Here is a 25,339-nt window from a genome sequence, read left to right as displayed (position 1 = left end):
GCTCCTGGTTTTGTCATCGTAAAACACAACTCCAACCTGAACTTGAAACTTTGAACAGCACCTAAATCCACCAGAACAAGCACTCACTCACCTGTTTGTTACCAGCGTGTCCGTCCGCAGACCCAGGAGACTGAACACCAGGTCCACCAGGTGTGTGTGTGTGTGTGTGAGTGAGTGTGTTAAATGTGTGTGATGAAGACTCTTGTTGCTCCCCGGTCCTGCAGCCCCTCTTACAGACTGCCCTGACAACAAGGATCTTGCTAGGTTTTAAACCGACCAACCCATCACACACACAAAAAGGCACACAGGGACCACCTGAGGAGGGCCCAGGGACCACCTTAACAAGACATCTGATTGGCTGAAAGTTTCAGCCAATTGGAGGCACCATAATTAAAGACAGGAAAGGAGAGAAGGTGGGAGGTATAGGAGAGGAGATGGAGACGTGGAAGTTGCCTCTAGTGTTTTGCTCTTTTTTATATTTAAAATGCTTCATGATTTTTTTTTAAAAAACACCACATTAAAGGTCACATATCAAACTTTAGGTTGGGTTTAAGCGTGCAAAGGTAAAGGATAGCATTTAAAACAAAGGCCGCAGAGGTAACAGAGGAGGGAAGAAACATGAGGGAATAATGATCAGGGAGTCAAGGTGCCACATAAGCACTTCTCAGACCTCAGTGAGAGCCAAACCACAGCTCCTGTCTGAGCACACAGCTGGTCTACACATGAGGAATCTGATAATCTACAGTTTCCTCCTCACTTTAACTGTGTTCAGGCATGCCAGCCTCCACACACACACAGCTGGAGAGGAGAGGCTGTGATGCATGATGCAACACCACCACGTCTGACAGAGTACGCCTGTAATGCTGTTCGACATGTCTGGGGTGGATGTTTTTATTAGCTTATAGAACATTTTCACTCATTATGTTTTAATGCCAAAAGGCACTGGAAAGTGACAAACGACACGACTTGAATGATGATTCATTCGCCTTCAGACTGACACAGCAGCTGCTCCTTTATTGTGTTCAATATTTCAGAGGCTGTCTGTGCGATCTGACAGTAAACAGGCACAAAAGGAATGCAACACACAAACTGAGTTTGGATTCTGTTGTTGCAGAGCTTATGTGACCATCTGCCTCTACACCCACTTCAAACCGTCAGCAAACACACAGACACAAAACTCAGACAAAACACACCAAAGCCTGATGTGTTCGTTCAGAACTTAGTGCTCATGTGGATGAGGGTCAGAGCGCTCTGCGGTGTGAGATGCTTAAACTGTGAAGATATACGATTGACTGACCAACAAACAAAGTCCTAACACTTACACATGACATTACTAAACACAGTGGAGGAGACGTGTACATGTTCCAAATGTCTGTGTACTTTAGCCTGATGATGTTCATATCAGCAGCTGGGTGGAGGCTCCATCTTTAAAATGCACTGCAGGCTACCAGTGTGCGTTGGATGACTCCGATTGTTAGGATGCATGGAGTTAGGGTGTGGATCCAGTTGCATGTTTGAAAAAGTCTACACTCTTCTACACATGTGCTATTATCATTACTATGAAACACAAAGCATCACCAAACAGATGCAAAGACCGGCCCTTTAAGGCAGTGTTTCACTCTGATGGCTGCAAAGGAGCAGATCTCTGCAGGCAGGGGCCCAAATCTGATGGAAATCCTCACTAAAAAAAACACAGGATGTCCTACTTTGACCATGGCCAATAAAAAGACTTTATACTAACTTGTTTCTGTTGAAAAATATTAGTAGAAACTTTGATTTTATTGCATTCTACAGCATCTGAATGCTTCCTTTGCTCTGTATTTTTTAGTGTTTCCACATGTTTTCAGCCTCTTTCCTGTCCCATCGTGTCCCAGACTGAACATTTAGCACCCATGTTAACACTGTATCTCGTATGTAATTACGTTTGCTAACAGGTGTTTCACGGAGCCTACAAACCTACAATCCAGAGAGGAGCAGATTCAAACACGACGACGCCAAAACCATACTCATAATTTTCTCTGCAGCTGGAATGTGAGGGATTCTTAGAATTCACAGACACCTGGTTCACTGTGACAGCTTTTATTTGGTTAAAAAAACACACAGAAAGGGCTTCATTCAGTCTGCTGCTGAGTGACTTATTAGCACTGTAAAAATACAAAGGGAGCTTGTGGCGGGTACGGGTTCGTTTAAATCATTTATTTTATGTACAGGTTCAGAGAATCACACAGGTGCCGAGACGTCACTGCAGGTCGTCGTCATCGAACAGATCCTCAAAGTCTGCAGACACAAACACAGGTTGAAATTAGTCCAGCTGTTTCACACAGGCTCCTTAAGCTAACGATGCTACACATGCTAACTTGTTCAACAAGCTGAGACTTCTCACAACACATGCAGGTGTGTGTCTGGCTTTAAATCTGGCCACGTTTACAGACGCTGCTTATGTACGTGTTGCCATTATAAAGAAGCTTTTTTTCCCCACATTTGGTAACACTAACAAAACCAGTGTTCCTGGAGGTGTGCATGTCTGCTCAGGGACACCCAGGCTGAAACGAATAATCAATGAAGTCACTGATCTGAGAACTTAGGGGGTCATTCCCAGATTATTTATGGGCCACAGGATTCATTTATTAATCTATTAGTTGACAAAAATGGACACACAAATCAATAATGACAATAATTATTAGCTGCAGCCTTACAGATGACGAATGCTGCTTCTCAGAGTCAATACAGACTCATTCCTAGTATTCATGGACACATAATGCACGTGTACATCATTCAAATCCGGTGTTTTTTGTGCGTATGCAGAGCACTGCCTCCTCTGAATGAAGGACGCCGTCCTTTGTAGGATTCATAAAGAAAGAGTCCTTCACACATCTGGTGATGTCAGCACCATAGAAATGCAGCTTAGAATGGATAACTAATTGACCTGTGAGAGAAAACACCAAATAGTGTGAGTCTGTGGGAGCTGCTGATATTATAGGGCAGTGGCCATGCTTCTCTATAGTTCCTCTGTTACGGTGGATGACTACACACTACAGAGGGATTTATTAGAAGACTTTACGATGCCTGCGAGTTCATAATACACCCTGACACCCTGCACATCACTTAAATGTCTATAATTACCCTACAATAGGTGGCAGACTGGCAGTGAAGCTAGACCCTAAATATCTGACACATTTCATATTCTGATTTTTTCCCAAAAAGCAGCTTTCAGAATATAATCCTAATCTGAGTGTTACACAACACAACAAAGGTTTGCAGGTAAGGAAAGAGACGCATGTTTTACAGAAACAGACATATCAAGAGGTTTTTGGTTCGACACGTAGGAGGTTTGGTAGAATATTCTTTGCATTAGCAGTAGTAGATTATTTAGTGGAACACCTTCATAAACTGGCACAGGACTGAACAGGCTGGTGCGGATCAGTGGCTGTGGGGCTTCAGTAGCGTACACATCTGGTTACAACAACACCAGATGTTGGAAAGTCTGTCCGCCACGAGATGATGCAGGCTGCTGTGGTTTTGTCACCACAAACAAGAAAAGCTGATATTGTAATTTTAGTTTGGTCTGCTCTATGATCAGAGGGGGTTCTCCAGTACAGTTACAGAGAGTATTCTACTGTGACCACTGCTAGTTTGTGTTTGGTGTAAACTGGCCTTTTCAGCGTCTCTGCATTTATTACAGGTTATGGAGTATAGGAAAAATGAACTGCAGGTCTTTATTTATAGTAGAGCTGTGTGTAGGCTACATTCATGTAAACAGTATATACACAAATACCCAGAGGCTGACCTTGATTCAGCACAGTAGGCTGGAGAAACGTTCCCTTTGATTTTCAGGGACAGGACATTCCTGTGCTTTCTGTAATGAGGGACAGCTCTCCCTTCGGCTACTCATAACTACCTGCTAGTTCTCAAAGGGTAAAAACACAGCGTAAACAGAGTCTGCCTTTAGATACTGTCACACTGCTGGGATGACCTGACAGCATCACGCCCACAGAGCCACATTAAAGAGCAAAGATACTTCAGTAGTTATTACTGGAATTACTTTGTATGCGCAGTTTTGACTCTGGAGTTTGTCATTCGATATTCATGCTGCGTCTCGTTCAACTTCACAAAGACTGCTGTGAAAAAAGGTTAGCCATCAGTGCAGAGCAGCATGAAGTACACCGACTATGCTACAGGTTTTTTGACATTTTTATGTCTTTCACTTGAGTCTCCTTAAACTCAACGCTGAGTGACTGGCGTGTTGATGCAGCTTGATCGGAGACAGATGGAATTTGCAGCAGAAAAGTGGAGAAAATCCAGTCATTCACCTGGGAGTGAATGCCAGGTAGAGCCTGAAGATCAGTATACTCCAGATCAAATAATAGCTCTATTTTGTTCCCGTTAGTGAGGCAGTATTTTCAAATCTCTTTGTTTATGAGCAGAGTAATAAAAGCTGTTTTAGCTCATTTGATGTGAGGCTAAAGTGAAAAGCTTGCTGGCCTCTTCACAGAAACAGCTCATCTCCTCCCATCAAATCAAGGTCACTTTAATCAACTTTAACATTAATAATCAGATCCTTCAGCTTTTGAAGCACATAAGCTGGGAGACACTTCTAATTAACATGTTACATTGTGTGCCACATGGTGAACACAGTGTCATTATGATCATAAGAAGCCTGGTTGATATTCGGAGTGCTTGTGTTTCTAAAACAGTGTACAGCAGCAGCGGCGTTATAACAACCCTGCTGATCTAAAAGGAGCACTGCTGGTGTGTGCGTTTTAAAGCAGCTGACTGGCGAGGTGTCCCGCTGAGTTTCAGTCTGACAGCAGCTATAAACTCACTTTACCATCCTCCTCCTCTCTCAGTCTTTTTTTAACAATCAGCTCTTTTCTTTCTGGGTCATGTGCCGCTGAGCCGAAACTACACGACGGAAAACAGATTAGCCCGGTCTGTGTTTGCACACTAACTGGTGTTTACGGGGGAACAACAGGGTTTTTAAAGGGTTAAAGTGAGAAGACAAAGTGGTTAAAGGGAAGAATCGGGATAACGAGCTTACACTGAAACTCCAGTTCCCATGCAGTCTCTGTCAGTAAGCTGGTTTCACACTGCAGCCCCTCATATTACCGAAATAACTTTAAAAGGTTTATTCGAGTTATGACCCCTCCTTAACACGCTGCTGCTCATTTAATCCTCATAAAGATGTGTTATCTTGCTTCAGGTTCGTTCGTTTATTAATTGATCTTTGCATATCAACAGTGTGTTTGCCTCATGGGAGGGAATTCAAGCAAGCTGACAGGAAGAAATCATAATGGTTCACTTGCTTTAATATTAACAGCTGGAGACATCTTGCACACACTTCTCTATTAGATATAATTACTGTACAAGGACTGTACTGTTCTCTTCTGCTGTGGCATTATATGTGACTCAATTAAATTTATTTAACATCAGCTGAGGAGGGTTTGTGTCTAATTCCTTGCACAGGTCAATGTGTCTCTTTGTTGTGTGCATGCCTGTTCAGCAAGGTGCTCATAGCATTCCCTACAGTGAGCGTAAATCAAAATCCGTAGATGCAGGAATGTGTGTCTTACCATTAAAGAAATCAGAGTGCACTGCTTTCTCGTTGGCTGCCAGATCCATCAGCAGACCGCTGCTGCCCCCTGCCTGTTAACACACAGCAGTACAATCAGGCATGCATCAACGCACTCTGTATCACTGACCACACGTAATGGAATCATAATAATTAACTAGGTTATGATACAAGAAATGAGGAATAACTTAGTATAAGCAACACAGATGACGCACAGTATGCAAGTTTAAAACATTTAACCTGCATTTCTTCTTGATTATATTAAAGAGGATCAATACTGGCTGTGTTAAAAGTTGTGTTATGGCAACATGGAGCATTTCGGATGAAGCTGTAAAGGCATACACTGAATGCAAAAACAAAATCGCGCTGTTTGACTTAAAAATACACCATCTCTTTGTGGCGTTGCGTTTCTTCTTCCACTACATGTTCCACCACGACGATACAACAAACACTAAAACACCAAATGTAAAACGCTACTAAAGCAGAGACATCTTTGTAAGTTCGTATTAGCCTATCCTTTACATTTTCGCGCATTACAAAATGTTCCTAATGTAAAGCATTTTAACGTAAAACGGAAATGAGAGTTCAAGCTAGTATTAGCATGTTAGCTTGTTGTTTTCGCTCTAAAAGTCCGTAAACCAACCTCATCCAGATCCACGTAGGGCCCAGCTCCTTCTGGAAACATCTCATCCACCGCAGGCTTCATTTTGTTCCAGCAGCGGATACTTTAGATGTTAGAAAAGCTAGGAGTTTTTAGCTAGCGAGGCTAACTAGCTTGTCGGTAAACAAAACGACTGTGTGCAACGCTCTTTTACGCCCGGCTTCCACTGCTGGCTTGTTAGGAAGGTTCCGCTATACTGTGACGCTACGACAACTAACATGGAAACGATACATTTACACAGACATGAAGTTCCTCACAAAATATTTTTGTAATTTTTGCTCTTTTGGTCTTAACAGAATTTATGAGAATATTTGATTAATCTTTGCAGTCATTACTCCTTTTAATGCATTCTACATGTAGGAAGTAAGTATTATATTAAGAATACTGAGAGGAAAAATGATTTCTGGACATTGTCATAGTTGTCAAATTTTTAATTATTTGTCATATCGCATAAAGCTATGCAGACCTACAACAGGGCTACTCTAACTGTACTGTCCATACTACATACACTTCAGCTTATAAAGTTTAAAAGCTTATAAAAGGCTTCTTTGGATTTTATATCTCGTTCCCTTGTGGCTCCTTCCGGCCCTCTCAGTGTTCATGTCCTTGGTTGGTCTCATATCCCAGAGTGTCTCCCAGCGGCTGGTGGGCGAAGAAGGCCCGGGCCATCTCGTTGATGTGGTTGTAGGCTCCGATAGATCGGAAGTATTCAATGTAGTTCCAGAAGTCAGAGGTGGAGTAGGGCCAGTAGGGAACAGCCGGAGGCTCATCATAGGGCACTAAATAACACGGATGGAATTTAGCACTTTAGAAGGACTGTAACGTCTGGGTTGGGTAATTTCAAAGTAAGATATCCAAAGAAAACTTCAGCTGTGGGCATACACAGCTGTGTTTCTTTGCTTTTATAAAGTATGCAGGTATGATTTATGTCATACAGTACCTCCTTCTGGGATGACCCTGGCCTCTGTGAGGAGAAAAAAAAGACAGGAAGAGAGGTTAACGTTCCCAAACATTCCACAGCTGTCCAGGCACAAAGACGGGATTCAGGTCTGGAAAACTGCAAACTGAGCTTCTCTCCCTGCAGGAATACCTGCTCCCTCCTCAAATATTATTGCCGACCATGCACACACACACACACACACAGACACACACACAGACAGACACACACACACAGACACACACAAACACACATGAATCCATCATGGAATCTCAGACAGAGTCCTCTTTGTACACAAAACAAATACAGCGCTGTCACATCTCATGACTCAACAATGACTACATATACACATCTATCAAAGTTTTCACTTAATATACTAAACCTCCGAAACATTAATTGTTATTATTGAGAAATTTAAAAATAAGATCCCACCAGTCAGCTGGCAGGCAAAGAGGCAGAGGAGGACACTGAGCCACAGCAGCAGCTTCATCTTCAACACCTGATCCAACAGAAATGAGTGTTACAAAAAAAACATCTATAAAATAAATAAATTAGATCAAACATCAAACTTTTTATATTTGATCCAATCTCTGCAGATGTTTACCTGTAGATGTCCTGTGAGCCTGTGCAGAGAGACGCTGCTGTTCATCTGCTGGTTCACTGTGGTCTGTGGTGTGTGTCCCCCACTCTCTCTCTCTCTCTCTCTCTCTCTCTCTGACACACACACACACACACACACATCTGTGCACAGCCCAGCCAGGCCTCGCCCCATTTAAACTGTACAGTATTTACTCAGAGAAGTTCTTGATATTTCCAGCTGCTATAAACTGCTGTCCAGGTTCTTTCTCTGTTCATGGCCTGATAATAAAACACTATTAATTCACACAGTTAATAAAAACACACTTATAAAGAGTGAGATGATCTAATTGATCTGATTGAAGATGAGTTGCAGCTCTGATCTCCTGTCAGGTCATTCCAAAGTCTATGAACTCTGATTCTCTGTCACCTCTGTGTATCAGCTCAGCTTGTTACACTCCAGGAGAACAGAGGAATCAATGATGCTGACACGGCTCTCTGCAACAGGCAGGGACAGAGGCCACTAACAACTGACACAAGGACTTAGAGGCTTTCGGAAGGATTTGATGAACTGAAATCAATTCTAAAGACAACAGGCAGTAAAGCAGTCGGGCGCACTGACGGCCTTTTTTATTTAAATGGTGATGTCATCAGATACTGTTTAGAAACCTTTTCACAGGCTACAATCATTGGCAAAAAAACGTTAAAGAATCTCTCAGGATTTTCCTTCAGAATAATCACAGCACTGAAACATTTTCGTAACAGAAATTCAAGTTTAATACACAGAATCGTATCAAAGTTCCATCACCAACAACAAGCTTGTTTCACTGATTTAAAGTAATATAATATTACTATTATCTTAACTTTTCTGTCAATAATTAAAATTTAGAAGACAGAAGTTTTTATAAAAGAAGCTTTAAAAGTATCTACTTCTTCAACACAATAAGCAGCTGACACAAACACACAGGGAAAATCACATGATGTGTTGGTGCAGTATAATCCCTGATATTATAAAGTTCTCCTTGGTATTTTTTAATCAAATCAGGCCCTAATCGTCCTTGCAGCCTGTCTGATCTGTGGCTTGCATCCTGAACATGTCGACCCCTTCGTTGCTCAGCACGTCTCTGGCGTACTGCTCCGTCTCCGGAGGCAGGAAGCGAGACCGCCCGAGAATCCAGGCATATTCTACGTGGAAAATACGGAGGATGTCCGTGCAGGAGTACACCACAGACAGGCTGGTGTAGTCAGTGGTCAGAATCCAGTACGGGCTGTAAGGAGTGACTGAGAGAGAGAGAGAGAGAGAGAGAGAACTCATCTAATGAGGCAGGAAGTCATTTTTCTGATTTTGTGTTCATGTGTGTTTTTATGTGGAATGTAGAAATAAATGCAAGTATCATCTGCATAGTGACAGTATTTAAATGACCAAACTCGAGGCTTCCAATGGGTTTACAGAGGCTACGTTAACATTCCACACAAAGTGACCTCTGGCCTGGAAACTGTGCCTAAGAACTCCGACATGAAGCTCGTCAGCTGGACACAATAATGTCTGAGACAGACAGAAGCATGCACTGTGACCCAGTCGGACAAAAAATCTGCTGTTGTAAGACTCCCTGAGACACAAACTCATTGTCAGTGACAAACATACAGAGACACTGTCAGACATTAGCCCATGTTACTGTCATTCTAAAGGTATGTGTGTATGAAATGTGACTTCTCTGCAGTGCTGTGGGGATTTAGATGATATTGGTCCTCTTACAACATTCAGATAAAAAAAGAGTGAAAAGATAAAGAGATTAAAAAGGATGATGGTACTTACAATATGAGAAGCTAACTCCAATCTTGGCTGGTTCTCTCAGGTCCTGAACCACCGCTGTCCCCTCTGCCACCCTCACCTTGTCCTTACTGGGAAACAGAGAGAGTTTTACAAAGATAATTACTCAGGAAGAAAAACCTCTAACAACATCTTACATTTGTACATCACGGACAAAGCTAAGCTAAGCTAAGCTGACAGTCTTTAAGATTCTGAATTATATCTAGTAAACACAACCAGTCTGTTCCCTTTTGTTTCCAGCATTTATGCTAAGCTAACTGCTCAATAGATTCAGATTAAAATATGTTATACAGACAAAACCGGGCTAGTCCTTCTGACATTAGACAGAAAACATGTCGAACACATCAGATGAATTTGAGCTGGTACTCACTAGAACTGGGAGTTCAGGACCTGGATGGTTCCGTCTTTCCTCACAGAGTAGTTTGCTTCGATGCACTTTCCTCTCTCAAAGGATGCTGGGAGCTTCTCGATCTCATACCACCTGCCCAGGTACTGTCAAAACACCAGACATCAAGCTCTGTGCGGTGTGTGTGTGTGTTTGTTTATACACAAGTGCTACCTGCTGCAGGTTGAACCCAGGCTGCACCTTGGGAGTGGGACAGGGACCCCAGCGATAGGTCTGAGCTGAGATCAGAGGGAGGAGGAGGAGGAGGAAGCAGGCAGCAGCCATCTTTCCTGCATGAGAGGGCAGATATGTTACACAACAAGCGAACATAAGATCCACTACACCAGTATACCTCCAAACCACCGGGCAGAATATATGCATTGTGGGTAATGTAGGCATTATTATAATTCCTTATAATAATGGATACAATTAATGAAAGACATGATGTTATATAGATTATATGGTAAAATAAAAACATGTATTTTTTTGGTTATTATTTCCATTGAACAATAGACAGTGTTATTGTATAACTGTGTGAGTCACTGTGTTTGATAACTTAAGGGTTGAACCTCACAGGTAACTGAAGCTGAGCAGCCCAGCCCAAGTCCTTTATTCTTCTAACCATAAGGTATGGAGAGAGCAACATGGTAATACCTGAAATAACTTAGATTTAGATTTTAAGATCAGATTAGATAAAACTCTAATATGGTCGATCAAGAAGTCCGGGTTTAGTGAAAAAGAGTGAATGTAATCTTTTCTGTTGTGTCACCAACAAGTTGTAACGCCTGTTCTGCAGGTTTCCTTATGGAACAGATTCACATGGAACATACACTTATTTCAGCATTATGCAACAATAAACACTTATATATATAAAATATATGACGTGTTTTCAAAGGGATTCCTGGTTAAATAACAGTGTTCTTAAATATTTAGTAGTAAATATTATTCAGAACAAAAACAAGCACAAAAACAAGGAAATATCCGCAGCCTCGTGCGCTGCAGAAAACAAACATGTTTGGAATAATTTAAAATCATCATCTGATGTTTTTATGCGCTGTAGTTTTCTTACCTGAGCTGCGCGCGGGCGTCAGGTGCAGTTGCGGAAACCGTCTGAGCGTCTCGAGCTCTCCGGACAAACAGCTCGAGCCCTCACCTTACGTCACTCGTTAGCTAATTGTCCTCACGCGCACATTTCTCACAATAACGTGACAGTGAAAACGCTGATGCTGAGGTTATGTCAGCTTCATGTGATTTGATCAGGAAATATTATTTTTATTTATTATATATATATATATATATATATATATTTATTTTTTTAGAATTACCCCAAAATCCACACATTACCTTAATAAGCAATTTATGTAAAAGCAGGACGTATATATTGTTGCCATAGTGACAGAAGGTCGTGCTGTGAATTACTAATGTCGCTTTGTTCATCATCAATAAATCATTTTAAATATAATTTGGAAAACAAATTAGGCGGAAATGGCTGGTAACAGCTCATTATCGATATGTTATTGAACACTGAAACTATCAATAAATGAGTTTGAAGAAAATGTGTAAACCTTCTGAAAGCTTCCGTTCTTCTCTCATTGGTCCACTTTTACTGGATATCTGTAACTCTGACGTTAAATATGATGTGTTCATTAGACAGTGCGTATTTATATCGGTTTATTATGGTTTAACGATGGACGGCTGCAGTACTGATGTAATTCTCGGTTAAACCACAAGATGGCGCAAAAGTACAGAAACCACCTAACTTTGCGCTACTGAACGAGTCTGCCTCTCAATGTCTGATTAGAATTAAGTATCACATTTATTTTTACGCTCTATATTCTGATTGTAGCTCACTGTTAGCATCACTGCTTGCTGTAACGTCACGTTTCATCTTTTAAAACATGTTTTTCACTTTTTAGTTTGAAAGTCTGGAAAGATTGAGTGTAGTAAAACTGCAGGTTTTCTCTCTGCTCATACCATGTTAATGAGGTGCAGTTCGCAAGGTTTTTATGAAACTTCTCTTTACATTTCTTTGACATGTTATTTGATTTAAAGACGACATATTTTATATTATTCTGTTATTCTAAAATATTCTATATTTCAGATCCAAAGGGCAACACAAAATGTTAAAACAGTAAAATAAAAGAAACCAGATGTAGCCATAAAATCAGACATTTTAAATTCCTATAATAAGTAACAAATATTCTGCTATAAACATTCTGATTATTTGTCCTAGATGTGTAAAACAATAAGAGCAGACAGACACAAGAATCTAGTAAAGATGATTTATTTCCAGTGTTTTGTTGAAGAGGGGGAGGGGCGAGATGTTCACTGTTCAGAAAACATTGTCTCATGCACTTTTCAGAGTTCTTTTTCTCCCAGTTTGTTAAGCGTCCATGCATTTTACCGCACTTGAAAAACAGAAATGATGAAAAGAGGAGAAAAATGAATAGAATGAAACCTAAACACTGACATGAATCTGCTCTGATGGTTCTAACTAAACGTCTGGAATGCCTGTGAGGATTTTCTCTCTTAAAAACATTAAAAAAATAAAAGAAAAATAAAAGAGGCACTTTTTTTTCTTGAGATAAAAACATGTAAAAACTTTTTTTGGACTATAATCGAACATTTGGAAAATAAAAACTACTGTACCAAGCATTACATACTACAGTATCAGCATCTCATTACTGATTTTTCAGTCGTTTATTTGATAAAACTCTAATAATTCCTCCAGTCCTTCGAGCTAATATCTGGCTGTTGTTGACCGCACTGTGAAAAAAAAGAAACTTCCCACAGTGCTCAGCTCAGAAAGCAGCCGTCACATACTTCAAGTACTGGCAAAAAAAAAAAATATTGTCACAAGCAACTAGTGTTAGTCCAAAGAGTAATACATTCTTCATATAAGAGGAAGAACCGAGTCATGATTCCTAAAAAAAAATGTTGCGTTCTTCAGCTTTTATTTTGTAAATTGATCATTCTTGTCCTGTGTCCAAAAGTCCGTTCCAGTATGGTTGACATGTCAGTGGAATTACACACATAAACATCTCTTCAGCATTATTCCAGTAACAATCATAAGAGCCTATACACAGTATGTACATGAAGTATATTTTGTAGAAAAAATATTGTGCAGTAACCTAAAATACACACATTCGTACACATTCACACACCAGACGAGACCTCTGTCACCGTTTCACAGATACTGGTAGAACCGTGAGCGGACCACTTGTGCTCCGGAGAGTTTGTGTGGGTGAGCGTCTGCCCCGAGAGAGGATTTGTTTTTTCCCTGCAGCCCGCTGCCATTAACCCCCGCGAGAGGCTGAGCACCGGCACAGGCGGGGGGAGGAGGGGGAGGAGCCTGTGCTTCAGTGTGATCGTCCTCAGCCACAGCTTTGGGTGCGATCTCCTCGGAGCCTCGGCAGCGTTCTCTGGCAATCCAGTCCCGGATGGAGAAGTCCTGAGAGGAACATCTGGGCTTAAGGCGGTCCAGAGCTGACAGTTCTGCCGCCTGGTCCACCCCGCCTTGCTCCCTCCAGTCGTTAATGACTGCCAGCTCTGCGAAGTCCCTTTGCCCGCCCATGGTGTGCCTCCGCCGGATGTTCTTCTTCTTACCACGAGTGTCGGGTGTTCGGTTCTTTTGGGTAAACATGTCATCAGCAGATGTTCGTAATCTGAACTTCAGCCGCTCAGTGATCTTAAGGTGCCAGGCCGGTTCAGGACGCTCTGACTCGCTGCGAGAGGACGAACTGAGGCTACTTGTGGACCTGCCCTTCTTCATCACCTCCAGGACTCGGGACAAACGATTGGAGGACTCCACTTTGCCTTCACTGCGCTCCCCGCTTCCAGCAACACCCTCCACTGAGGACTCACTGTCTGTTTTCTGTCTGAGCGACCACCTTCTGGAGAGGGTGTCGCCCTCGATCATCCTGTGAGATGGGAAAAGACGCCGTGCTTCCAGTTTGGGTGTGGTGCCGCTCCCCTCAGCTGCACTGCCGCCTCTCAGCTCAGTCTTTTCCTGGCTCTGTTCTGGGCAAGGCGTGGACTGGCTGCTGCCGCCTCCTGGAGCAAAAACGGGGAAGTCGCTCTCGCTGTCCGTCTCCATGGGGCGTCCCTCGCTGATGAGCTCGCTGCGTTCATCATCCGCCTCCTCTCCACCCTGTAGCTCTGGACTCAGTGCACTGGATTCTGCTCCAGTCAGAAACGTGATAGAGGAGGTGGTGGAGTAGTCAGAAGTGATGGAGCTCACCTCTGCACCAGCGGATGCCCCTGCACCCGTTCCCAGTCCGAGGGGGATGTCGGGGGACAATCCTGCAGTCCACTTCTTGGGTCTTGACCGCGGCACTGATGCACCAGAGCTCATGGTACCGAGGTCCGAGGTGTTTTCGTCCAGCTGAGACGGAGGGTCTGACAATGAGGATTTTCCCGGTAGAACTGTTTGGTAGCTGATGCTTGCAGAGCTGGAGACGTTGGGGGATGGTGATGGGCACGGTGAAGGTGAGGGGTGTCTGGCCGGGGTCTTCTCCTTCAGGAATAAGGAGTTCCTGTGCTCTCTTTTTGCTTTAGGCGTGAGCTCAATCCTCCCGTTCTCCTTCCTCTCCTCTGCCCTTGCTGGCTGATTAGTGTTGGGTTTGGTGTTGGGGCTGGGACGGGTCTCACTCTGCACCTCAGTCTGAAGGCTGTGGTGGTTTGGCTTCTGGGCAGGAATTTCCTTCTTAGTGAACACAGCATCCAGATCATCATCTGAGCTGCTAGGCAGTGGCTTCTCCTTTGATTTCTTTCTTTTGCGACTGGCTGCAGCAAAGATGGAGGAGACCAGGAGCTCTCGGCTGCACTGGTCCTTCCCTGAGCCCCAGGAACCCTGCAGTGAGGAGAGGAACAGACAGAGAGAGAGACAGAGAGCAGAAGAAAAACAAAATGAGTGCTGCTGAGGAACACAAAGAAGGAAACATAAAGACCCCTTTAGTCTGTACTCCACCTGCTTCTGTGAAGCACCACAAACCAGAGACAGAAAGAGGAACATTAGCGGACACACAAACAGGGAGCACAATACTGTTTCCATGCCGGCTGTAAAGAAGAAGCAGGAGCAGCAACAGCACAGCATGAACCCAGCAGCCAGGAAACAGCAGTGCAGAGATGGACAGCACCCGCTTGTTTTCAGTTTCATGTGCCAGAAGCAGGACTTTAACCTTTTGAACCAGTATCACTAAAATAGCTGCGTAATTTGTGGTAATCACAGCTTGAGAAGTGAGAAACAATGTCTCGCTGCAGGATGCAAACACTACGTTTGAGCAGCTGTAATGAGATTTGAGGAGGAGTCTCACTCAGACACACCAATGCTGCAGAGCTGCCATTAAATCAGGAGCAACATCGAGACCAGTGGCCCTTTGTTGGCTCTTACTGGAGATATTGATGTTTCTGCTGGTGTTGTGATGTGGATACCACAAATTTAAGTCTGTTCTAGTGCTGGGGATGCAGGCAGAGAAGATGGATGCCCCAGAAGCTGAGCACATGGCTTGATAACACTCTGTTCTAGAGGATGCACGTTTTTACAGTTCTGATCCGATTCCAGTACCCGATACATACAAAACAATGCACTAATCCTAAACCCCAAGCAGTTTCTGGACTTTTCGTCCGGTTCATTTTCCATCATGTTAGAAGGAGAAGTCCTCAAATGTGTCTTTGTGGAGTATAATAACATTATGAACACAAAAATCATTAAAGAAATCAATTTTCTACAAACCAACTTTTCACTCTGTCCTGCACAGAAAGTCAGAACTTTTCCATGTGACTTGATTTTCCAGAATCTTTTTCTATTGTTGTGGAGAATTTTTAATAAATGTGTAATAAAGTGGTTGTGATGAAGATTTTAAGCTGTGATTTGGTCATAATTTCTAAGACCATCACAAAGTCCAAAGATTCTGGCTGTTTTATGATGCATTTAGGGGAACTCCTTTAATACACACAAAAACTTACAACAGAATTATGAGGGACATTGTAGTAATTGGAAAGTTCATCACATATTTACAATTAAAAAAACTCCTGAAATCTGGATCAGATCTGTCCCAGCCCTACTTGTAATGAGACTGAAGAGACCCTTTCAGTGAAAGCCATGGTCCCCTCCTACCTGCTGTCATCCTACACTACGAGTGTCCTGAGACACCGGACACACACACTCACCTTTGATTTAGCCGAGTCACTAGTCGGCGAATCTGTAAGAGAGCAGAGGGACATGTTAGATTAGAGTTTACACACAAGGACAAAGGAGAAGAGGAAACATGGGGAGGAACAAAAAAAGGAGAAGAGACATGTTGACCATGTTGATGAGAAAACACGAGGTGTAATAACACAGCACGATGAGACTGATGACAGATGAGCGCGCACAACATACGAGCAGATGACAGGCCATGCTGCACACCGGGACAGATGAGCTCTACGATACACTCAGGTCCATGTCTATGTGGCAATGTGATGTTCTTTCCCAACTCTGACACACACACACCAAACACACACACACACACCTTGAGATGCTTTCAGTGACTTTAAGCACAGATTCTGATTCTGGGTGCAACAAACACATTTGACAGCAGCGGAGCAGGTAATGTGCCATGCAACACAACAATGGTGACAGGTGCAAAGACGTGACGCTTACTGATAAAGACTGAGATATTATTTTCCCAAAAAAAGAAAAAAAACACACAAAACAAAACTTTTGTTGTGTTTTGTGTTTTTGTTGTGACCTTTGAGGCCATGGTATCTTTTTAAAAACATATCTGGCGTTTTGGCTGTAATGGGACCTGGTTTCTCTGATGAAAGGGGTCATGCACTAATCTAACATTAATCTAGCAAACCATTACTTTGAAAAAAGCAACAAAACAAGAACTTTACAGCCTAAACTTAATTTAAAAAAAAAAACGTTGTTGTCTGATACCCAATGCTACAAAAAGAATTCCTGATTTTTCTGACAAGAGTGCGATGATATGAGCTGCCATGACAACAGTGACACGGTAGTGACAAAGACGGCTATGGAGGAAATCAAAATAAAAGTGACAGGGGGGTCACAGAGGGGCTAGCTATATGAAGGAACATGAGCGAGAAAGTGTGTGTCAGCAAGGAAAACCTATAATCAGTCCTCACCTGCTGTGAAATCACATGATCCTTTTAGCTAAAATTTATGTGTCATAGCCGAGCCCCCCTATACACCCCTTTGCAATACAGATGATGGCACAATATGCAGGTGCACACTGACCGGTGACGTAGAAACCATACCATGCTATCTCTCCCATTGGAAAGCTTGCGAGACAGTGAGGAGAGACAGCGGAGAGCCTTTCAGACAGTAGCACCGGCCTGTGTTAGGTATGCTCTGACAGAAAACCCACACCGTACTGTACCGTGTAGCCGCTGCACTCCCCCCTTTATCGTCACGGTTTTCTTTTTGTTTCTCTTTGGCATTTCCTGCACCTAAAAGACCTGCGGGTTCCTGCAGACTAGGCAGCTACACTGCGGGCAACAATCGTCCTTCTTCCTACAGTTCCAGCTGTCCATCACGGACATTATAGAGTCCATCAGTGACATCACGGTGTGATAGACTCCTCCCACTTGGCCTGTGTCAAGATCAGTATGTGTGAATGCTGGGAAAGCCGTTAGGACACCCGACAGAGCCTCACTAGAGACAGAGGAATCAGAGGTCGCCTTTCACTGTAAAAACATCTATTTTTTTGACGTGGGAAAGAACATGCCGTATTAGTGCAACAGTAGGCAGGAGAGAGGGGAAGGGGAAGGGAGGACACACAGCCCAGGAGGGGAGGGAATCTATTAACTGTTCACACCAAGAGGGAAGAGATCTCTGAAAGCAAATGAGGAAGCAGGGCAATTTGCTGCATCTGGTCAGGGATGCAAACAGATTGCCCTCTGAATCCCACACAGGCATTTGGACTCGTGGTTAGCCATAGACATTTCTATCTAATGGCAACAGGCCAAAGAAGCAGAGAAGGGAAGCTTGGTCTAAGGGAAGAAGCAGCATTATCATCAACATTTGTCAAGAAGCCGGACCCTCTTCAACCTCAACGCTCAGCAGTGACGGGGGCAGAGATAGGTTGACCCACCACAGAGCAGAGCCGGTGTGTTACCTGATACTTCACCCTGCGAGGTGCCCGTGCGGCCGATGTTGGTGAGCAGGTGGTCGATGTTGGGGACGGGCTGAGACTCTACCGCGCTCTCTTCCTGGGACACAGTCTGAAACAACGAGATTCAGTTTGAAAAGATCTGCAGTGCTAAAAGTGATTCATCTGACAGCTTGTCAATGCGGTCTCCAGGCTGCAGCCTAACCTGACCGGAAAGGTGGACTGAACAACACCCAACAGTTTTACTGGACTTTCTGCAGACAAATGCTCTGTGTGAGGTATTTTGCTTATTTGGCTTATTTTGCTGTTGCTGGTTTAAGTGTCACTGTGTGACATTACCTTATTAGTTAAACCCAAAAGAAAAATCCAGTCATATTTGAATGTTTGTAAAGAAGTAAAATAAAGTTACAGCGGTGATGCCTGTACCCACCACTGGATCTCCATTTCCATCTTCAGTGAAAAACCAGTCGTACTGCAAGAGAAAAAAAAGTGCATGAGTGATCCAGTTTCTCTTCACGTGTGTGAATGTGCGACCACTGAAAAAGCCTGTGCTCACATTCTGAATGAGCGTCTCCACGATCTTGTACTGGTCTGGCATGTGCGTCACCATGTGGGTCATGTTCTCGTCTGTAGTGCGGACCAGAGTCGGGCCAAATACGATGGCCAGGTTCCTTGGTTCCATCTGAAACAGGAGAAAGATTTTATTGTTCTGAAAACATTGGACAAAAAAGACCAAACAGCACAAAGTGACATACCTTGTTTTTCTCTGAGTTCTCAGCCACAGTTTTTAAATGCGCTGAGAGGAACTTGAGGGTCTCATAATGATGATCAGGCAACTCATGAAGCTGTAAGAGGACAGTTCATTAACCTTTGTTGTATTTCTGATTAACTTCATAAAGCTGGTGCAAAAGGATTATAAAATGAAAAAAAAAACAAAAAAAAACACCAAAATCTTTATTACTCACCAGCCTCTTGAGCACTTTGAGTCTCTCCACTGGGTCCTCTATTCTGTTAGCTTCAATAAAGTCTGTGTACCTGTCTATGGGACAATATGAAGAAGATTAAAGAAAAAATCCTCATGTTGCAGTTCTAATTTCTGACCGGTAGATGGCGTGCACAACCAACTTACCATTGGTGAACAGCGGCTCAGGAAGCTTACGAAAGAAGGACTTGAGTAAACTGCTGATCACATTGAGGTCCCTCCATTTCTGAAAAAGATCAGGAATGTACTGGATAATGTGGCTGTCAGTGCTGCACTTTGATTAGTTAGTAGTAATGTTGTTGATCCAGAAATACAAGCTCAGCCAGCTTTTCGATCACTTGATGTGTTAAAATGCTTTTTAACACATAGATAAATGTTGCCTTCAGTGCCAGTAAGGTGTCATTGAACAATCTATAGCTCTCAAAGTATTTTCAGTTTCACTTGCAGCATATTTTTACCTCAAGGAGAGTTTAATTAGAGCAACAGTGGATCAATACAAGGACACTCACATCGTCCTGGATATCAATATCGTTCATGCCCTTGTTATTGAGCTCTTCCTGCATGTTGGAGATGGCTGCGTTGTTTCCGGGGACTCTGTAGATGCCTGTGTACTCCAACCCCCTTTCCTCCACCAGCTTACAACACACCTCCACAATCAGAGGCACAAACTGGAGGGCAGACAAAAACACTGATGATCCAGATGTGATCAATAGGTTTACCTTATGATATATCAAGTATATATGAGTAGGAACCTTGTTGGTTTGTGCAGAAGGACAGTCGTCCAGTCTGACCCCAAATGTGACTCCAGGGGTCGGCTTCTTCTCGAAAGGTTTCCTCATCAGACCTGGGATGCCCTTCCGCCATGTCCCTTTATCTTTGGGGGGGCTGGTGTCATCTGTTAAATGAGTGTTGGAAGGGGCATGTTTACAATGAGATCACAGAATCACATGCCCTTAAATAAAGTTTTTATTGTGTTCTGATTACTTCAACTTCTGCATTTTTAAAGCATGTAACATTACAACCTACAGTGAATTCAAAGGTCACTGTCACACTATATGTCAAAAAAACTGAATTAAATCATGACGAAAAAAACTGCATGAAATAAAGAGATCATTTTGTTTTCTCCTCGTTGCCTTTAATACTTGAAACTTAAAATACAGATGTCAGAAATGTAAGTTATTATCTTCTCTGACTTGCTAACAGAGGGTGAAGTGGTCCTACCTTTGTGCATGTTCTTCCTCTCCTGCTCTGGTTTGGGCGAGTGTGGACTTGTGGCTTTGGTCTCTCCTTTTCCTCCCAGCAGCGTCTGTCTGATGCTCAGCGACTGGCGTGAAGGTCTGGGTGATGGCTCAGTTTTGCTGCCTGTTGGGCTGTGTGAGACGTGGTTTTCAGTCAGATATAACAGCTATACAGGCAGTGTGTGTGTGTGTGTGTGTGTGTGTGTAGACCTCCCTCTGACCCTCCCCTTAACTTTACCTCATCAAGGTGTTGTACTCCTTGATCTTCCTGCTGATGAGGTCATGGCTGGTGAAGACTGCGTTCTAAAAAAGGAAGGCCAGGACAGAATGAATGTGAGACACAATAGAAAGAGTTTAAGGCGTCAGGAGCAACATTTCCCTTCACCCTGCCTTATGGGCCAGAACAGATCTTTATATAACCTGCTGCTATCGGGTGACACAGGTAAGACCACTGGAATGCCACAGTATGGACAGTGTCCTCAAAAGACAGGAAAGACCAGCTTAAATTTCAAATGGGGGGGGACGCTCCTATTGTAAGAAAGCACAGAGGGCCTATATAACGAAGTCAGTTAACATGCTTTTTATTTTCTTATCTAATCATTTAGTCCATCAACTGAGGCCTTTCGTTTTTTGTTTTTGCTGTGCAGATACTCTGCACATGACTCAACAGGCGCTCTTAAACTTCATATGTTTGTCATCATTTTTGTGTACGGTCTGTCTGTTTGGCTGCATGTGGTACCTCCTCGTCGAGGTTGCTGTTCTCCTGTATGGCTCTGATCCAGGCCAGCATGTCCTCTCGGTCCTCAGCCTGGAACAGGTATTCGCAGTCCGACGTGGTCAGCCTCAGTACATTCTTGCGCTTTGTGTCGCTGTAGGAGATGTCGATCAGACAGGCCTTGATGCTGATTGGTAGCAGCTCGTCCACCATCTGGCAGTTGACGTGGGCATGCCCCTCCTTTTTGTCCTTGTACAGACACAGGTAGTGGCCTCTCAGCACGACATACATCTGTTTCCACTGTCGTGTACCTCCACCAACGCGCTGCAGAAACAAGCCATGAAGAAGAGGTGAGTTTAAACCTGTTATTGTCAGAATGGTAACACACAATCACTGCCTGAGGGTGATGTTAGACCCCATACAACGAGGTCAAAGGCAGTAGAGAGCTCAAATTGGTCAAACAAGACAAAGAAAGCAGATCGACAAAAATGACCTGACACTGTTCATGCACCAGGTTCTGGAGCAGGTCAGGTAATGCTTACAGGTGTGTGTGTGTGAATACAACATTTTTTGTGCCAGTGTGTGAGTTACATGATTTAACAGTACACACCTTGCCCTTATCTGTGTGAAGCTGCTTGAAATGCAGCAAACCCTCCTTTGTGGCGTCGCAAAAGACATCGGATGAAGAATCTCTCCGGGACCCTGAATCTTCTGACGACCGGTCCACTGTCTGTGACAGAAGGGAAACCAGCATAAAGGTTAAAAAATAAAGGTTTTGTAATTGGCAGCAAAGCAATCATTTACCAAGGAAGTCTGGGTTTTACAGGTGTCTATAATGTATTTGCACAGTAGGAGAGTTTTATCTTGTAGGCTAATAAACCTTTAAACAGAGATGCAGATAAAGCTGCCATGCATCAGGTAACAACAGTCTGCATGTGTGAGGACTCACCTTCCTAAGACTTTTCAGACCTGGTATCAGGGACCTCCTAAATGGAAGACAAAGGAGGGTTAGCACAGGAGAACTAGTTTGGTCTAAGAACTAGTTTATATTCTAAGTGATGTGGACAGTGTTTCTGCTGAATTACCTGGATAACCACCTGAAACAGAAGGTTTCTCTGCTACAAACTGGTGAATTTCTGAATGTAGTGACAGAATTTTCACAACACAGATATAACTATTCTTAAAAAAACTAGAACTTTTAAGGAGCTCCTGAACTTTTCAGGGGCTCATAATAGTGCTGATCTTGATCCTGGGATTATGCTTGTGAGTGTAGCAAGACTTGAATACCAGACCGAATCTCATGTGGTTCCAAAACCCATCCAGTCTAAAAGCTACATGTCATACCATGTGATTTTAAAGTAGTTTTTAATAGGATAGTATATACATGTAATATTCAGTGACCTAAATGCAATGTGCAGTTATGTGTGAGTAAAACATACCCCCTGCTTTCCTCCCGGTAGTTATCGAGTCCTTCATCGTACGACTTGGACCGCTCAGTTTTTGTACCAGAATCTGACTCAATAATTGTGAGACGGAGAGAATCTATTAAAAAAGGGTAAGATCATTATTTGAAACTGAAGCCACATGCAGCAGAAACAAAACCAGTTGTACACTAACAGACCAAATAGACTAACCTTGGTCATGTGACAGCTGACGTCGGATGAGAGGGGATGGAGACGTGGGGCTGGGTGGGCTGGTGGTGATGACGGGTGCTCCAGATATGACAGCTGAGGCAGGAATGTGCGTGCTGTCCTGTTCAATGCTGGGACTGGACGGTTCATCTGAGGACAAAAGTGAAAAAATGAGTTACAACAAAGCAAGAAGACAACACATTAGTTTCAGACGTGTAGAAGTTTAGGGGCTCACAGTAAGTAAAAAACATTTCAGGACACATGTGTGTTCCTTTTTATACCATGAACAGAAGAATATACACACACATATATATATATATATATATATATATATATATATATATATATATATATATATATATATATGTGTGTGTGTGTGTGTGTGTGTGTGTGTGTGTGTGTATATATATATATATATATCAATGGTAAGAAATGGATTGAAGGGTGAGGTTTTTTTTTGCAGTGACATGAGCTGCAATTAAGCAAAACTAAGCAGGGAATAAACTGTAAAGGAAGCCATTAATAAAGTAGTTTATCTCTGCTGTCCCAACTTTGCAACAGACAGCAATAAAGTGAAAAGATAAGGGTGCTGAGGTGAAAGCAGACAAGGACCCAGTCAGCTGGAGCATAGATAGGCAGTCCTGTCCTGATAAGCTGCGACACACACCTTTACAGTGCAGTCACTTAACATTACATCATCTCCAACCAGACTGTGTCATAATAATGTCTGATATGTAATATCAGCGAGATGGCAAGCCCTGAAAAACAAATTAGGTGGCACGTACAGTTAACCAATGCTTCTATAGATGAGTCATACCAGCAAGTGAGGCCGAACTAAACAGCACACCTTGACACATGAACAGAGAATGTACAAGAATGGCTTCACACTTTACAGACGTTCTTATTTAAAATGTAACTTGCTGTTATCTGACTTCATTAAATTAGCTTAGACAACAAATCTGAAACTTTAAATTCTTCTACATGCCAACACACTGATGCACAGCCTCTCCTTTCAACGGCACACTTTAATATGAAACATCTGATCTGCTTGTTGGTCAGGTCCTGATTACTGCTGTGAAATCTCTCTCCCCTCAAACCTCACACACATCTTCTTCTCCCATGACACTGCAAACCTCATTTCTGCCAAAGCAGCCAGATGCCGGTTTCCTTTAATCACTTGTTTATATACCTCTAATGCCTTTTTCTGGGAAGCTGGCGTCAGTCAGTGATGTTGGACACGTACAACAACAATTCATTTCTGAGGGATGTCACTTCTAAACATCAAAATGGATTTAGCAGAACAATGTAGAGATTTAAATCTTTAAAAGATTAGTCTGACATTATGGAAAACTTTATTCTTGTTATACACATATGACTACTTGGGCGAGTTGCTTGGTGCCATAATATAATCCAGGGTGTTCCCTACACTTTTCATACAAAAAAAAGAGTGATGTTGCTGTTAGTGATGTTCAACACGATCTGTCTGTCCTTCTTGATAAACCTTAATCCAAGATTAATTAGTAACTAGCTATTTAGTGCACATAAACGATCACAGATAAAAATATCTGTTAGTAATATTCAGTCTATGGTCCTGTACATAGAAATCCGACCACAGGCTGTTTGTTATAGGCAACACTAGGTAAGGTGTGTTACACTCAATTGTAAATAATTTATGTATATTCCTTTACGTCTGTTCAAATCTAAAAGAAGAGAACTGAAATCACGTCATTTCCCACAGAAGTAGTGTCAATTCAAACAACAGGAAGTGATAATCTTATCTAGATCAGTGAATAAACAGCCAGAGCCAAGAAGGGTTGTGTGTATGCAGGGGAGCAGTGCTAAAAGAAGACATGACTAACCCCTGCAGGTTCTGGGGCACTGAGAACTACAAGAGCTGCTCTTATTGGGCGATAATGAGTCACCAGTGAAGACACAACTGAGGATGCAAGGTCGAGTTCAAGCTTGTCATTCCCTGAAGCTGGCAGAGATGTGAGAGAACAGAGGCATCAAATATTGCTCAACTTGCAGTGCTAAGTTAGACTGTGACAAATTTGCTGGGTAAATTTCTGAAGAAAAAAACAATAAAGCATGGATTGTCATAAACAACAGAGGACGTGACAATATGCATGTGCTTTCTGCTCCCAACTGTTTGGCAGCTAATGCACAACACTGGTTCCAGTTATTGTCAGGAGCTGTACTATGAAATTTATCTGAAGCAGACTGCAGCAGGAATGCTCTTATTTCTCTGTTATGTCACAGCCCATTAGGAGGACGTTCTTAAGTTTCTCTCTGTACAACACTGGGGGAAATATGAGACGTTTTAGTGTGTGTGTGTGTGTAGTAACTGTATGGTTCTGTCCTACCCTACTCCAATGCCAAAGGGTTGTCTATATATGTCATGGCTGCCTGTGGTCAAGTGTCACATTGTCACATAATCACCAGAAAAAATGCCACCCTGAATATCAAATGGCACAAGGAAGCAATTTTCTTTAACATTAAACACATTCAGTATATGACATGTATTACTGTAACAACCATAATCGCCTTGAATGACATTTATTAAAACTATACCAGTGCTTTAACCACAACTCTCACAGGGTTTCCTGATCATTACTTTGGACATAATAGATTTCTTTGTCATGTGACCAGTAGGCATTTATGGGGCTTTACTTGATTTTTAATGTATATTTATGATTAACG

General features: G+C 42.7%; 4 protein-coding genes across 8 annotated transcripts in view; all 4 read right to left on the bottom strand.

Annotated features, from left to right (window-relative positions):
* Positions 1 to 2,181: 2,181 nt before the first annotated feature.
* Positions 2,182 to 6,403, bottom strand: cops9 (COP9 signalosome subunit 9). The gene is made up of 3 exons (XM_028433129.1): positions 6,213 to 6,403; positions 5,571 to 5,643; positions 2,182 to 2,277 (listed from the first exon to the last, which is right to left on the bottom strand). Exons 1-3 carry the CDS (start codon positions 6,273 to 6,275, stop codon positions 2,240 to 2,242), a joined length of 174 nt encoding a protein of 57 aa, XP_028288930.1. The 5' UTR covers positions 6,276 to 6,403; the 3' UTR covers positions 2,182 to 2,239.
* A 418-nt stretch (positions 6,404 to 6,821) lies between these two features.
* On the bottom strand, positions 6,822 to 7,657 carry otos (otospiralin). The gene is made up of 3 exons (XM_028433421.1): positions 7,600 to 7,657; positions 7,171 to 7,194; positions 6,822 to 7,009 (listed from the first exon to the last, which is right to left on the bottom strand). The coding sequence occupies exons 1-3, from the start codon at positions 7,655 to 7,657 to the stop codon at positions 6,822 to 6,824; spliced, it is 270 nt and encodes an 89-aa protein (XP_028289222.1).
* Positions 7,658 to 8,737: 1,080 nt separating this feature from the next.
* Positions 8,738 to 11,149, bottom strand: apodb (apolipoprotein Db). 2 transcript variants are annotated; one of them, XM_028433228.1, is made up of 5 exons: positions 11,029 to 11,149; positions 10,134 to 10,249; positions 9,945 to 10,066; positions 9,560 to 9,645; positions 8,738 to 9,024 (listed from the first exon to the last, which is right to left on the bottom strand). In XM_028433228.1, exons 2-5 carry the CDS (start codon positions 10,242 to 10,244, stop codon positions 8,792 to 8,794), a joined length of 552 nt encoding a protein of 183 aa, XP_028289029.1. In that variant the 5' UTR covers positions 10,245 to 10,249; positions 11,029 to 11,149; the 3' UTR covers positions 8,738 to 8,791. The 2 variants fall into 2 exon arrangements, with proteins under 2 accessions (XP_028289029.1, XP_028289030.1); XM_028433229.1 differs by having other exon boundaries at positions 10,134 to 10,244; positions 11,029 to 11,087.
* Positions 11,150 to 12,891: 1,742 nt separating this feature from the next.
* The window catches only part of LOC114452934 (rho GTPase-activating protein 21-like), a 34,054-nt gene continuing 21,606 nt past the window's right edge, over positions 12,892 to 25,339 (bottom strand). For 2 of the 4 annotated variants that reach the window (XM_028432466.1, XM_028432470.1), the window contains 17 exons: positions 22,643 to 22,789; positions 22,448 to 22,550; positions 21,958 to 21,994; positions 21,619 to 21,738; positions 21,033 to 21,332; positions 20,532 to 20,596; positions 20,277 to 20,425; positions 19,808 to 19,950; positions 19,565 to 19,723; positions 19,203 to 19,281; positions 19,039 to 19,112; positions 18,829 to 18,918; positions 18,630 to 18,755; positions 18,504 to 18,545; positions 18,080 to 18,185; positions 16,131 to 16,162; positions 12,892 to 14,811 (listed from right to left, as the gene is read on the bottom strand). In XM_028432466.1, coding sequence (XP_028288267.1) covers positions 13,147 to 14,811; positions 16,131 to 16,162; positions 18,080 to 18,185; positions 18,504 to 18,545; positions 18,630 to 18,755; positions 18,829 to 18,918; positions 19,039 to 19,112; positions 19,203 to 19,281; positions 19,565 to 19,723; positions 19,808 to 19,950; positions 20,277 to 20,425; positions 20,532 to 20,596; positions 21,033 to 21,332; positions 21,619 to 21,738; positions 21,958 to 21,994; positions 22,448 to 22,550; positions 22,643 to 22,789 — 3,437 coding nt within the window. In that variant the 3' untranslated portion in view covers positions 12,892 to 13,146. Of the gene's footprint in view, positions 14,812 to 16,130; positions 16,163 to 18,079; positions 18,186 to 18,503; positions 18,546 to 18,629; positions 18,756 to 18,828; positions 18,919 to 19,038; positions 19,113 to 19,202; positions 19,282 to 19,564; positions 19,724 to 19,807; positions 19,954 to 20,276; positions 20,426 to 20,531; positions 20,597 to 21,032; positions 21,333 to 21,618; positions 21,739 to 21,957; positions 21,995 to 22,447; positions 22,551 to 22,642; positions 22,790 to 25,339 lie in introns of all 4 variants that reach the window. The other 2 variants (XM_028432469.1, XM_028432467.1) reach the window with 1 other exon arrangement.

This window comes from Parambassis ranga, chromosome 20 (assembly GCF_900634625.1).
Source record: "Parambassis ranga chromosome 20, fParRan2.1, whole genome shotgun sequence".
In the NCBI taxonomy this organism is placed as follows: Eukaryota; Metazoa; Chordata; class Actinopteri; family Ambassidae; genus Parambassis; species Parambassis ranga.
The sequence above is the reverse complement of the archived record's forward strand: the minus strand, read 5'-3'. Positions and strand labels throughout refer to the sequence as shown.

What these genes read in the sequence shown, in the direction of transcription:
- apodb (XM_028433228.1), bottom strand. Translation starts at nt 10,244, where the DNA reads ATGGCTGCTGCCTGCTTCCTCCTCCTCCTCCTCCCTCTGATCTCAGCT. An exon ending in CTGGGTTCAACCTGCAGCAG is followed by an intron (nt 10,067 to 10,133) that starts GTAGCACTTGTG and finishes GTGTTTTGACAG; the next exon opens with TACCTGGGCAGGTGGTATGA. An exon ending in GTCCTGAACTCCCAGTTCTA is followed by an intron (nt 9,646 to 9,944) that starts GTGAGTACCAGC and finishes TCTGTTTCCCAG; the next exon opens with TAAGGACAAGGTGAGGGTGG.
- otos (XM_028433421.1), bottom strand. Translation starts at nt 7,657, where the DNA reads ATGAAGCTGCTGCTGTGGCTCAGTGTCCTCCTCTGCCTCTTTGCCTGC. An exon ending in CTTTGCCTGCCAGCTGACTG is followed by an intron (nt 7,195 to 7,599) that starts GTGGGATCTTAT and finishes TTCTCCTCACAG; the next exon opens with AGGCCAGGGTCATCCCAGAA. An exon ending in CAGGGTCATCCCAGAAGGAG is followed by an intron (nt 7,010 to 7,170) that starts GTACTGTATGAC and finishes CGTGTTATTTAG; the next exon opens with TGCCCTATGATGAGCCTCCG.
- cops9 (XM_028433129.1), bottom strand. Translation starts at nt 6,275, where the DNA reads ATGAAGCCTGCGGTGGATGAGATGTTTCCAGAAGGAGCTGGGCCCTAC. An exon ending in CCTACGTGGATCTGGATGAG is followed by an intron (nt 5,644 to 6,212) that starts GTTGGTTTACGG and finishes GTGTGTTAACAG; the next exon opens with GCAGGGGGCAGCAGCGGTCT. An exon ending in GCACTCTGATTTCTTTAATG is followed by an intron (nt 2,278 to 5,570) that starts GTAAGACACACA and finishes TTGTGTCTGCAG; the next exon opens with ACTTTGAGGATCTGTTCGAT.